The sequence below is a fragment of the Tiliqua scincoides genome, chromosome 2 (genome assembly GCF_035046505.1).
Source record: "Tiliqua scincoides isolate rTilSci1 chromosome 2, rTilSci1.hap2, whole genome shotgun sequence".
Lineage (NCBI taxonomy): Eukaryota > Metazoa > Chordata > Lepidosauria > Squamata > Scincidae > Tiliqua > Tiliqua scincoides.
Window position 1 is genome coordinate 150,800,249 of NC_089822.1, and position 14,065 is coordinate 150,814,313.

At 43.8% G+C, this 14,065-nt stretch overlaps 1 protein-coding gene across 5 annotated transcripts in view; it reads right to left on the bottom strand.

Annotated features, from left to right (window-relative positions):
* Window positions 1-8,756: 8,756 nt before the first annotated feature.
* The window catches only part of RNF213 (ring finger protein 213), a 125,223-nt gene continuing 119,914 nt past the window's right edge, over window positions 8,757-14,065 (bottom strand). For all 5 annotated transcript variants that reach the window (XM_066616877.1, XM_066616878.1, XM_066616876.1 and 2 more), the window contains 7 exons: window positions 13,722-13,902; window positions 13,414-13,615; window positions 13,208-13,285; window positions 12,598-12,795; window positions 11,319-11,408; window positions 11,030-11,208; window positions 8,757-10,855 (listed from right to left, as the gene is read on the bottom strand). In XM_066616877.1, the coding sequence (XP_066472974.1) occupies window positions 10,702-10,855; window positions 11,030-11,208; window positions 11,319-11,408; window positions 12,598-12,795; window positions 13,208-13,285; window positions 13,414-13,615; window positions 13,722-13,902 (1,082 nt within the window). In that variant the 3' untranslated portion in view covers window positions 8,757-10,701. The remainder of the gene's footprint in view (window positions 10,856-11,029; window positions 11,209-11,318; window positions 11,409-12,597; window positions 12,796-13,207; window positions 13,286-13,413; window positions 13,616-13,721; window positions 13,903-14,065) is intronic.

Below are 14,065 nucleotides of genomic sequence, written 5' to 3' on the forward strand. Positions count from 1 at the left end.
CGCTGCCCGAACGGCCCCTCCTGACCGAGGAGTTAAGTCAGATAGAGGTTAAAAGAGAAGATGTTTCAGACCTCATTGATAAATTAAAGATCAATAAGTCACCGGGCCCTGATGGCATACACCCAAGGGTTATTAAGGAATTGAAGAATGAAGTTGCAGATCTCTTGACTAAGGTATGCAACTTGTCCCTCAAAACGGCCACGGTGCCAGAAGATTGGAGGATAGCAAATGTCACGCCTATTTTTAAAAAGGGAAAGAGGGGGGACCCGGGAAACTATAGGCTGGTCAGCCTAACATCCATACCGGGTAAGATGGTGGAATGCCTCATCAAAGATAGGATCTCAAAACACATAGACAAACAGGCCTTGCTGAGGGAGAGTCAGCATGGCTTCTGTAAGGGTAAGTCTTGCCTCACGAACCTTATAGAATTCTTTGAAAAGGTCAACAGGAATGTGGATGCGGGAGAACCCATGGACATTATATATCTGGACTTTCAGAAGGCGTTTGACACGGTCCCTCACCAAAGGCTACTGAAAAAACTCCACAGTCAGGGAATTAGAGGACAGGTCCTCTCCTGGATTGAGAACTGGTTGGAGGCCAGGAAGCAGAGAGTGGGTGTCAATGGGCAATTTTCACAATGGAGAGAGGTGAAAAGCGGTGTGCCCCAAGGATCTGTCCTGGGACCGGTGCTTTTCAACCTCTTCATAAATGACCTGGAGACAGGGTTGAGCAGTGAAGTGGCTAAGTTTGCAGACGACACCAAACTTTTCCGAGTGGTAAAGACCAGAAGTGATTGTGAGGAGCTCCAGAAGGATCTCTCCAGACTGGCAGAATGGGCAGCAAAATGGCAGATGCGCTTCAATGTCAGTAAGTGTAAAGTCATGCACATTGGGGCAAAAAATCAAAACTTTAGATATAGGCTGATGGGTTCTGAGCTGTCTGTGACAGATCAGGAGAGAGATCTTGGGGTGGTGGTGGACAGGTCGATGAAAGTGTCGACCCAATGTGCGGCGGCAGTGAAGAAGGCCAATTCTATGCTTGGGATCATTAGGAAGGGTATTGAGAACAAAACGGTTAGTATTATAATGCCATTGTACAAATCGATGGTAAGGCCACACCTGGAGTATTGTGTCCAGTTCTGGTCGCCGCATCTCAAAAAAGACATAGTGGAAATGGAAAAGGTGCAAAAGAGAGCGACTAAGATGATTACAGGGCTGGGGCACCTTCCTTATGAGGAAAGGCTACGGCGTTTGGGCCTCTTCAGCCTAGAAAAGAGACGCTTGAGGGGGGACATGATTGAGACATACAAAATTATGCAGGGGATGGACAGAGTGGATAGGGAGATGCTCTTTACACTCTCACATAATACCAGAACCAGGGGACATCCACTAAAATTGAGTGTTGGGCAGGTTAGGACAGACAAAAGAAAATATTTCTTTACTCAGCGCGTGGTCGGTCTGTGGAACTCCTTGCCACAGGATGTGGTGCTGGCGTCTAGCCTAGACGCCTTTAAAAGGGGATTGGACGAGTTTCTGGAGGAAAAATCCATTATGGGGTACAAGCGATGATGTGTATGCGCAACCTCCTGATTTTAGGAATGGGTTAAGTCAGAATGCCAGATGTAGGGGAGAGCACCAGGATGAGGTCTCTTGTTATCTGGTGTGCTCCCTGGGGCATTTGGTGGGCCGCTGTGAGATACAGGAAGCTGGACTAGATGGGCCTATGGCCTGATCCAGTGGGGCTGTTCTTATGTTCTTATGTTCTTATGAGCTCCAGCAAAGCCTGTAGATCAGGCCCCTGGACAGGTTTTTTCTCCTGTTGGGCCCTTTCCTCTGAATGTGGTTTGCATTTCTAAGTTGTATTTTCTAGAAATCACATCTTTGAAACAAAATTTAAATCTTTCATCTTCTAAAGCAGAAATTTTATTCTTCTGCATTACAGTTCATTCCAGCTATAGTTCAGCAACACTTGGTCTTAGGATTTCCTTTACCTGAAGAGGCTTTTAGGCCCCAGAATTTACTTGCTCAGAGCAAACGAGAGCAACAATCAGTGGGAGGAGGGGAAGAGAGAGAGCTAATTATTGTGCTGTGTTAACCAAGTCTTTGATCATGTTTAAGAACAGCAGCTGTTTTCCAGGCAGAGATACACTGGGAAAGCTGGATCTCTTCTGGGAATTCATCCTCTAGTTTCCCAGGCGTGTCGAGCTTTCTTTTCAAGGTATGAAATAAGTGTGTCCTTATTGTGCTGTGTTAACCAAGTCTTCAATCGTGTTTAAGAACAACAGCTGCTAACCCAGGACCAATATAAGAAAATGCAGCTGCTGCTCTCTGAGTCAAGTTCTGGTTCCATGTGGCTCAACATCGCCAGCACTGACTGGCAGTATCCCCCCCCCCACACATTTCAAGCAAAGGTCTCAGAAGCACAGGGGTCAGGAACATTTGGTCCTCCGGAACAAAGACTGGTGGCTCCCTTGGCCTACTGGGCCATTGGCCGCAGCTCCCCATTTGGGCTGCAATCCTATACTTTATAGGGTGGCAGATTTTTCATGAGGATTCCACAGCTCCCCTGGCTGGTTTCTGTGGCCCCCAAGGAGCCATTGTTCAGTTTGGGAGTGACTGGCTTATTTCGTTCAAGTGGCTGTGACTCTTACTTCAGGCCCTGTTCAATTCCTCACAGCCAACAGCACAGGCATTTCTAGTCGGTTACCTGACAGAGCATATTTTTGCACAGTTTTCTGCAGGAACTCAATAGATGGAAAATGGAGACCACTGGTAGGCTGTATGAACAATGCCTCATACTCTAAGACAGCCATTTTCAATCATTGTGCTGTGGTACACTGGTGAGCCGCAGATGGTCTGCAGGTATGCCGCAAGAGTTTGGGGAAGGGTCTTATGTTAGAAGGGCCACTGGAGGTTGTGAGCCCCTGCTGTCAATGGGTGCACCTTGTCAATTGTCAAAAAACCAATGGTGTGCCTTGACAATTTTAGCACCTTGTCAGTGTGATATGAGATATAAAGGGTTGAAAATCACTGCTTTAAGACCTGCAAGAGGAGATTAGAAGTGGAGAAAATAGGAGCTTTGTTACTATTCAGAACTTCCATTTGCTCTCTCTCTGCCACAATAAACCCACCCAAAGGCTGCTAATTCTCACACTGAACATATATCTGTTCCCTGTATGAGAAACTGCGTGATGCTGATGTGAGGGTAAAGGCTAATGTATCTAAAGAGATTGAGCTGCGAATCAGGACTTCCTTGGTGTGAATTTTTCCTCTGCCATGAACACACTAGTGGCCTTAGGGCAGGTCACTCCTCAACCTCACTCTTCCCCTGCTGCAATGCAAAAATGCCAAGTAAAATTTCCATGGGCTTAAAACATTTTTGCCCAACACTGTATATACACAACAGGGATGGAATGTGTACACCTGTGGGCCAGGTAAAAACAGGTGTCAAGAACACAACACCTAAATTTATTCGGTTAAAAACCTGCATTTCTTTGGTGCCTAGTTCTCATCCTAGTGACCAGCCTCTGTCTTTCTGTTTTAAGAAGACAAAAAGAAGCTGTAAAATTCAATCCTGGGAACAGCCTTATCAGAAAGAGGCTGACTCCCCAGCTCTTGACACCAGGGCAAAGGAAAAATGGCTGCCTGTCACCTGCATGTAAGAGGTGCTAGACATCTGATTAACAAATCATTCCCAGGTGGGTCTTTTGAAGTTGGGAGGGGTGTAAAATACCAACTTTGGACTTTAACAAATTGCTTCCTATCAGCCAAAGAAACAGGACATAGTCACACTGTCAGATGGCATCAAGATACTCTGTACACACGCTGGGAAGATACTAACTAGGTATTTAGGAGCAGGCTTATGGCCCACTCTTATCCAGCACAGGAGCAGTGGCACTAAATGGCTACCACTGGATCTGAGCCGGCTGGAGTTCTCCTAGGTGGAAGGAGACATTTGTCCCCTTATCCCAAGTAAAGTCCCAGTCTGGTCAATGGGGCTTCTTGAGTCTGTGCCAGATTTTTGCTGGCAGAGACATGGAAAGACCAAGTTGAGCCTGACACAGGGATACGATTCAGTGGAAGAAGTGATACATTCTGAGGCAAGGCTGGGAGGAGTAAAGAACCTCCACATGACCTGGAAAGGTCTTTAAGCCCTAAAATGGCTGTGGAAGATAGGAAATGGAGCGGTTTGGGTGCAAAATGGCAGGAGCCCTTATTTTCATACATTTTTGTTTCAAAGACATTTAAATGTGGACCCTGGTATCCCTTATGGGTATCCTCGGACTGCTGGCATCTGCATTATGTCAAATCTGCAGATGGTGGACCCATGGATACTGTGGGTCTGCTGTACTTTCATTCTTGTTGTCCTCCAATATCCCCCCTCCTTGTAATTCCCAGAAAAGCCTGAATAGGAGCCACTATGCCAATTTATCCAAAGCAGCTGTAACTTCCAGAGCACAACCCGGAGTGCCTGCTCAACTCCTAAACTATTGAGAGACTCTGTGCAAGTCAAAAGTAGACGTTTGGTGCCATGTTAGAGCAACGGATTCCATTTACAATCCAGCAGCCAAAAGCAAAATAAAAAATAAAGCAGCTCCTGTTCCATTAACAGCTTTCTGGAAACTGCCTGTGTAAGAACTTGCATAGTGCTGACTAATAGACAAAGTGACAGCCTTTTTTTTTTTTTTCTAAACTCAGTTGCCTTCAGTTTTTGTTTCTTTCTCAGCCCCATTCCAGCTCCTCTGAGTGATCAACTAGTACAGCCATTTTCAAACCTTTTTCAGCTCACGGCACACTGACAAGGCACTAAAATTGTCAAGGCACACTACCAGCTTTTTACTTACATTAAATTACTACATTAAAATTAACCTTGAATGAATAAAATTAATACAATTAAATCATTACATGACAAAAAAATTGACAAGAAGCTTGGAGAGGGAAGTATATGTGGTTTCTGAAAAGGAGGAAAAATCCTATTTTCAAAATCTTATCAAAAGTTCCAGAAAGTGCTGGCAAAGACAGGAGCAGGTTGATCACATAGTGGTGAAATGTGGGTGAGGGGCAATGAGGAAACATGATTGAAACAAGTGCAGGATTAAACTGAGGGGGGGGTGGGAGAGAGAGAGAGAATGTGAGGCAGTGATTTTGTATCTTTGGAAGGTGTGGACAAGTGAGGGGAGGGAAAGTAAGAGAGTTGTTAACTGTCATTGTGAGATTTGGGGGGGTGGATATGCCTGGTAAAGGGGGTGGGCTGGGGTAGAAGAGGAGAGAGAAGTGCCAATGGCCTGCTTTCATATTTGAGAAAAATTTGGTTGAGAGTACAACCAAAAGCCCAATTCTATGCATGCCTACTCAGAAGTAAACCCCATTATAGTCAATGGGGCTTACTCCCAGGAAAGTGTGGATAGGATTGCACCCCCAGAGCCCAATCCTATGCATGCCTGCTCAGAAATAAGCCCCATTATAGTCAATGGGGCTTACTCCCAGGAAACTGGATAGGATTGCAGCCCAGTGCCCTTCCTCTAAAAGCCCCAAAGTGCAGGGAGGGTCACTTTGCGGAGTTGCTGGTAAACTGGCAAGAAAAAGGGACTTTCAGGGACCCTTTTCAGCCAAGCAGACCTTAGGTTGGGGGCCTCAGCAGACCCTGCATTCCATCATACTTCCTGACTTCTTAATGATCCCCAATCAGGCAATCTATACTTGCAAAAGGTTTGCTGCAGAGATTGCTTGCAGACATTGTGCTCCCAAGTTTCTTGCAGGGATCTTCATTTTGCAGAGATTGCAAAACTTGATGAGCTTAACTGTGAAGAACTAAAGACCTCACTGCGGGTCCCAAACTAGTGGATCTGCCCCATCTGCTGCCCTCTGATTGCAACTGAAGCTGTCCTCTAGTTGTGTTCAAAAGCACTTCATGTTGGAGGAAATTAAAAATAGTTTCCTTTTTGGGGGGAAGCAGAGTAGCTTAAACAGCAAACCCCCCTTTTGGGTATCACCCCAGGGAACTTCCCTCACCCGGCTGACTGCTAATCAATAAAAAAAAAAGACAGAGGCAATGGCTTGTTAAAGTTGCAAAAAGAAGTTATTTACTTACAGTTCCATTGAGTGTATATTTACAGCATCTGATTAGAATCAGAGGTTCAACACTTAGAGATAGCAAGGCCCTGGAGCTGCCTCGCCCTGCATGCCTTGTGCTCAAGATGGCCTGGGCATCAGAGCCCTGGTGTGTGCACCTTAACAGGTCGGTGGTCAGAGGACAAGAGGAAGTGCTCAGAGAAGAAGGGAAGGATAAAGGGTTAGGGCCACACCCCACAAGGATCACAGAGAGAACAGGTAGAAAGGTCAGAGTCACAGGGCCATAGCTTGACCCCTTCTGGACAGTATCCTGCCCCCCTGGACAGCAGATGGAGTTGCACCAACTCCAACACTTCAGAGGGCCGAGGAGGAAGTGTGTGGCCTCCCCGACCCTCAGGAGGCCTTCTAAGGTTAAGGCAAGGTGACCTCTGACCCTAGACCTGGATAGCCCAATAGAGTATAAACAGAGTACTAAGAATTAGTTTAATGTTATAGCATATGCACAATAGAAGAGAGAGCTGCTTGATTTTTAGAAACAAATGCTTAAACAGCTTGAAAAACCACATTGCTAACTGCCTGGTTTTATTAAGGCACAGAAAAGTCATTTTAAACATCATAAGTTGGTCTCACAGAGAACAGGATGGAAAAAAAACCAGTATTTTTAAAAGTTTGCTAGTTGCATGGAAGCTACACAGAAATTAGAAAAGAAACCAAGGCCACAAAAGATAGCAGGCTGCTTCTGGCAGGCGCACAGGTCTCCATGCCAAGTGCCAAAAGTCACTTGTTTATTCTTCTAAAGTCTTAAAGAATCAAATTGCTCGATTTTAGGAAACTTTTAGCTTAGCAAACATTCTTATCAGTTGGCCTGTTCTTGGCAGACACCTGCAGAAACAAGTTTGTAACATTTAGTTAAGATAGATGGACCATCCTTAAAGAAAGAGTCTTTGTTTGAATAGATGGATCAGAGGGGGAGCAGGTGGAGAGCTGCCTCAAAACAGCTTGCCTGGATCGTAAGCCCTTTAGGGCAGAGATCTGTCTTTGTACTCTGCGTAAAACATTAGCAGTGCTTTTGTTTTTGTCATAGTTATTGTTATATAATATTAATACATATAATGTGTTTGAAAGTAAATAGAGCAAGGAGTTGAGAGAAATCACATATGCAGAGTACTATTTGGAGTGTAGAAAGGTCACAAGAAGACTAGCTGAAGCCTTATGACACTTTAATAAGTGCTAGCCAGTCACAAAAGGAAGGTCATAAAGCCCTCAATACCAATATATTTAAAGTAAATAGTTATACAGAACTATATAGTAAAATTCTTAAAAAGGAGTTTAAAAGATTCTAGTTTACACAGGTTAGCAAGAGGGCCCACAAGAAACATACTAAAACCAGGAGAAGAGGTATGAGTAGCATGAGCAAAGCCATTCTAATTAAAAAGGGTTTAAAGGAATAAAAGTCAATAAAAGGGTAAGAAGTTCTGCCAAATTAAGGTCTTCACGCCCATGTTTAAGTATTTGTGTGTTTTCTTTAATAGGGATAGTATGAAAACTTATTTTCTCAAAGAGGTCCCTAATTAGACTAATAAATATGAGTGAGGATCAGTGTTGGATAAAATGAAGTTACAGTGATCCCTACTGGTTTTGGAAACTCTTTGAAATTGTGTAATTTTGGCAAAGTTTTGAGATGAAACCCCACCTGTATGTAAATAAGAGCCAATCAATGGTTTTGCTCACTTGTTGCCCACCTATTTTCCATCTTGTATGTAAATGGTGTGTTATCTATGTCCTATTAAAATTGAGCCCCATTTATGATGTCAAACCTTCAGCAAATGAGAAGTCTGGATTTTCAGACAAAGGTTTGTGTAGAATAAAAGCTGGGGACCACTGTTTAGACGGGGTTCATGCTCTGTACATGAGTCCCATGGACCAATTGTATACAATTCAGTAAAAGCCTGTGAACTTTCATCCATGTGTACCGAGTCATTCTGAGTTGCTTATTTGAGTGGCTGTTTGGCCTTGCAAAAAGATCCCCAGAAGGCCAAAAATCAGCACCAATTGTATATGGTCACCAATTGAAGACCAAAGTGCCAATTTTTGGTCTTCTGGAGACCTCACAAGGACTCCTGAGGGTCGGGGAGGCCACAAACTGCCTCCCCAGTCCTCAAAAAGACCTCTGAACACAACCAGAGCACCACCTATAGGTGGACAGGTGCTGAAATCCGCAGACTTCCGTATTCGCAGAGGGTCTGGGAATGGATGCCCTGCAGATACCGGGGCACCACCTGTAGTTTAATAATTGACACAGCAGCAGAAATAACATGCTCCACCTGTTCATGCAAAATTGCTTTGCACATAAGATGCTCAGGCTTATGCTGATAATAGAAAGACATTTCTGCCGGTAGCTCTGAGTTACAGTATGTGCAGGATCTCTCCTGTGCCAGTCCAGTAAGAATTGCATCAATAAATACTGTTTAAGTGGAGAACGCAGTCTCACAGGACATTGTGTCAAGGGGACTACAGCAGTTCAGCCAAACACAGCAAGCTCCCAAAATTCACTGTGTAATTTAACGGCTAAAATTTCATACTAATATTTTCTGGGAGGTTGTTTAAAACCCATTTTCCCAACCAGAACTCAAAACATCAGGAATTCCCTATCAAGATGCATGATTCAAAACACCATTATAAGCATTTGTGAGAAAATATTTTATTAAGACAAAAAAAAGCAACCACAAGAATTTGTACGCATTGCAAAAAACTGGAAAAGAGTAGTAGATCAATCCAGAGGATTTACTGCTCTACTACCACTAGTGTAGATATATCATCCACATACATATAAAGAAAAGCCTGAGTAATATTTGATCACTTGATCCTATCCTTCGTATTCCTCATGTTCCAAAGACAAGCAGGGCAGATAACAGTATTGTATCACTACTCTAACCATGAGAATGTAAGACAACTGCTGAAATAAACTGAAGTCCTATTATAGTTCAGAGTAAAGACTTACAACAAAGTTTGAAACCTAATGCAAACTGACAGGGTAGGAAGTTGGACAAGACAGGCTTGGGAAAACTGCAGTGGTGACCAGCCCCCAGAATTTCTGTGAGTAGAGCTTTCAGCCTTTCAACAGCAAAACCAGTGTTAAGCTAGTCCTTCTGAGGAACAGCACAGTTAAAGGAAGTAGAAGAGCATGCAGCATAATTGCCATAATAAACTTGTAATTTATGAAGCACTCAGGTTCTACAGTTAAACATGGTGAGGAAGCAGAATCAACAACAAAGCTACTATTTGGGGATTCTACTTTATCCTGAGAGAGGAGTTTCCCCTAATTTATTGTGGGAAGTGCTTAAAAATATCCACCAGTATCTACTTGGTTCCCAACAAAAACCAAGTTCCTTCAAAGTGTTGATGGTATAACTAATTCTTCTTTTGTCCTTTAAGCAATTTATTTCCATAGAATCCTCTTTCTTTCAACCGTGCACATAACCTCAGATGAATGAGCTTATTATACTTGGTTGACTGACATGATTGCTCTAAATAAAATATTGTGCATTATTTTTAGAAGCGTATGAAGACACTTATTTGGTTCAATAGATTTAAGACAACTTACGGCTTCTTTTTCAGAAATATGCCTGAACTCCAGTTCTAAAAGTGCTGCTTTTCAGACCAAGGAGAGTTGTGTATTGAAGCAAAGTCACAGCTCTAGTAAGTCAACTATATACTAATATCAACTAGTATAACTAAAATATGCATCTTTGAGGAGTCAAGCCGCCCATAAGATGATTTAAAGGCTCTCATGTGAATGCAAAGATTGTCTCAGCAGGAAATATGCCCAGTCAAAGCCCCTACAAAGAGGGCAAACTAAAGGCAAACATGATGCATCTACTATAAAAAACATCTGATAGGCAGTGATGTCCAGGTAACATACCTGGGAATATTGCCTGTGCTGGAATGTTTCAAGGCAGCTACCTAAGAAGCTCCCCCCACTAAGTTTTGAAACACTTTGGTCTGATGCCCTGATTCAAAGACAGAGACATCCCATTGGTGAGAAATAGAACAGAAGTGATGCCCCTGATAACATGCAAGGCAGCTTTGGTAGCATTTTGGAAGACAAGGATCTTGAGGAAAGGGGACTGACTCTCTCATCTCAATAACTCCAAGAGTAAAGGAGCCAGTCAGTGAGGTGGCACATAACCTCAGGTTTGTAAACTACACCCTCCATTTGACTGTCCAGTGGTTCTTGGGGGAACAAAGGACACAGTTGGCTCTGGCAAAGCCTGTAGATCGGGTCCCTGGACAGGTTTTTTCTCCAGTTGAACCCTTTCCTCTGAATGTGGTTGCATTTCTAAGTTGCATTTTCTGGAAATCACATCCTAAAAACAAAATTTAAATCCTTCATCTTCTAAAACAGGAATTATTTTATCCTTCTGCATTATAGTTCATTCCAGCTATAGTGCAGCAACACTTAAGTTTACGATTTACCTAACCCGAAAAGGCTTTTAGGCCCCATAATTTACTTGCTCAGTGCAAACAAGAGCAACACTCATAAATCCAGTAGTTTTCTCTTCAACGTGTTTTTTTTGGGAGTGGGGTGAGGAAAGAGAGAGAGGCAGTGCCTGCCAATTATTGTGCTGTATTAACCAAGTCTTCGATCGTGTTTAAGAACAGCAGCTGTTTTCCAGGCAGAGATACACTGGGAAAGCTGGATTTCTTCTGGGAATTCATCCTCTAGTTCCCCAAGTGTGTCACTCTCTTTCCTTTCAAGGTATGAAATAAGTGTGTCCTTCAGGCTGGAAAATAATGAGACAAATATGATCAGCCATACTGGTATGCAGGAAGGGGGGGGGGGAGAGGCAGGTAATCTCACAAAACAGCTTTCACCATCATCATGAGAGCACCGCATTCAGGGAAAGAACAACAAGCTCAAGCCTAATAAGCTTGGGGTAGACTTGGCAGACTCTTACCTCCATGTGGGGTTGAACTCCTCCCCAGGTTGGGCATGTTTCAGTTTAAGGATGATCATTTCATGCAGCTCTTGGAGGAAGTCCTCCAGCCCAGCCTGTGTGAGGAAGGCATTGAGAAGCTTGGTGTTTTCTGCAGTGAGGGGTTCTTTATAGGATGGGCTGACCTCTGCAAAGGGATCCTGGGAGGTATGAAAAGAAGAAGAAACACACAGCGGTATAAGTTGGGGGAAGAAGGGAAAAGAGCAGCACCAGAACTGCAAGGGATTCCCACCCACTTAGATCACCCTACCCTCTTCCGGTGCAGCAGCTGTTCAGATTTATGGCAAGAGAGGAGTTGCCACACTGCAATGGCGTGCTTTAGGTGACATCGACTCAGAGCCTGAAACACACACGCACACACAAACGTTTTTTAAAGAAAGTAGACTATTATAATCCTAACCTTGAATCCTACAAGTGAAGCTACAAAGATGATACACGAATAGCCAAATGTTCATTTAGAAGAAATGCAAATACAGGCGTCCCCCTGTACCCATGGGGGATCCGTTTCAGCCCCCCCTCCATGGATACACGGGAACCCTACCTCCATACCTTCCCCTGTGCCTATTAACATTTTGATGCTTACTGCTGTAAAAATGTATCTTTCTTTTACAGAACACTATAAGCATGCAAGCTTATACCAATGTGGAAGCAGGCTGAATTTTAAAGAGGCTAGATCAAACATCAGCAAGAAGCAGGACGTTACTGCTTCCTGTTAATGGTCAATCTAGTATCTTCAAGCATTCAGGCTTCCTGCACATTGGTATAAGTTTGCAGGTTATAGTGTCCTGTAAAAGGTAGAAACATTTTAGCTTGGAGCCAATGGGAAGCACCTAAGCGACATTAATTGGTGCGGGGAACCACAGATAACAAGATTTGGGGGGGGTACCTGTATACATCTTAGAGATGAGAAATTAACAGCTGTCTATAAGAATTGCTGTAAGAGTTTCTATTTTCATTTATTTATATTCTGAAGCACACACCATGTTTAACAGTCTCTCTTATTTATAATCTTGTATGCAATATAATGACTAAGTAACATTTTAAAAAATTTAAACCCCCAAAATATAAAATGTACAGAGATCTGTTAGAAGTCTCTTATGCCCACCACGTTCCCGGCACACAGCAGTCTCCATTTTGGTGACTGCTGCTTTAGAGGAACATGCAAACAGTACTTCAATGTCTTTTGCCACATCAAGGAGCCTGGCAGACCTCTCCCCTCTCTCCAACTTTCTTTAGTTCTAAAAGACACACTGATCTCCTTTGCTGCATCCTAATAAAAGAACTGCGGAGCAGATCATTTCGTACATCTCACTCAGTGTATTCAGCTGTCCTGTGAGGCTTGCCAAGGACTACCAGGCAACACACACTTAAAATTCTTCCTAGTCAAGCAGCAAAGAGAGATCTGGGAGAAATACCTCCAGATCCTGATCTCTTGGTCTGGGGCATGCAAGATATTCCCAGCTTCAGTCTGCTCTGTTGGACTCTCCCCTCCTATAGTGGTGGGTTGACTCCTGACTCCCCTCACTCACCTTCAGCACATGAGAGTTCACGTGACTGCCCATTTGTAGAATATTTTCAACATACTCAGCCAAAGTCATCTTCGAGTCTCCTCCAGCCATAGCCAAGAATCCTAAGGTTGTTTCAATAATTTTGAGAGCATCGCAGATGTCACTGTAGGATTGCAACTCCCCACTGATCGTGCTAATTGTGGAATTTGGGAGGGAGCTCTGTAATTCAAGGGAATAAAACATCAGTGTTTTATCAGCATTCATCATACCTACTCTTTACAGGAAAGAGTGCAGAGTAAAGAGTAAATGCACCATGCAGGTACTCCTTCAGGTTATGACACCATTATGAAACAAAGGTAGGATATTGTAGTACTGCATTCACTCCTCCTCTGGGCAATAAAGGAGAATGATAAGTGCCATTTGCCAGGCCTCAATTTGCCATTTGCCAGTGAGCAAACACAGTCTTTAGACTGGAAGAGCTCAGTGCACATATTCATTGTTAATTCAGTCCCCAATAGCTCCATGGGGCTAACTTCCAAGAACTGTACACCAGATCAGACATAAGAGAGTGCAGTGGAGAACTACTCCTGATTTTAACAAGCGATATTCTTCCAGTCACTGATTGGGTTACCTGGCTCAGCTTGCTCTTGATATCACTGAAGAGATGCTCATAATTTCGGTCATGCCTGTACACCAGCGTGGGTATGCCCTTTCAGAGAAGAGAACAAAGAACAGCCTCAATCAGTGGACCTTGGCCGGATATTCTGTGGGTTGAAAATTGGATCTCATGGGCACTAGGGAGGCAAAACAGCAGCACCAAACTGCAATGTTACCTACCGTCAGTGTGATTAAGGGCTTCCCTCGTAGGAATCTGCTAATGATCTGCTGCTGAATTTTCTCCAGGTCAAATTCCTCAAGAGCCTCCCTTCCTTTCTCTACACTGTACTGGCAGTTGGACAGAATCAGTGGAATCAGGTCCCTCTCCACTTCATAAGTGATCACATGCAGTTCAGCCACTTCCGTGGGGTTGACAGAATATCTGCCGAGGAGGGAGGGAAGAGGAATGAGAAGCTCTGCTTTGCTGCTGATTTGGCAGCACTAAGGCCATATGGCAGCCCCAGGAGAAATGGGGGGGTGGGAGGTACCTCTTGGTATCCTCTGAAGATTCTTCAGTGGTGTAGACAAAGTGATTGTGCAAGCTGATGAGGTAACTGGCTAGAGCTGTAGAACAGAGGCCCAGACTTCGCCGACGAGGCAGGAGAATCGCAAGCTTATCACTGAGTGTGAGGTCAACATCACAATAGCCTTGGGGAAGTTTAATTTCACCTGTAACATGATCAGGAAACATTTCTGAGTTCCAAGCCCAGACCCACTGGAGGATATTCCCTTCTAGATCATCATCATCATAACCTTGCAGTATGAGGCCAAGAGCCATCTAGTCCAGCTTCCTGTATCTTGCAATGGCCCACTAGATGTCTCTGGAAAAACT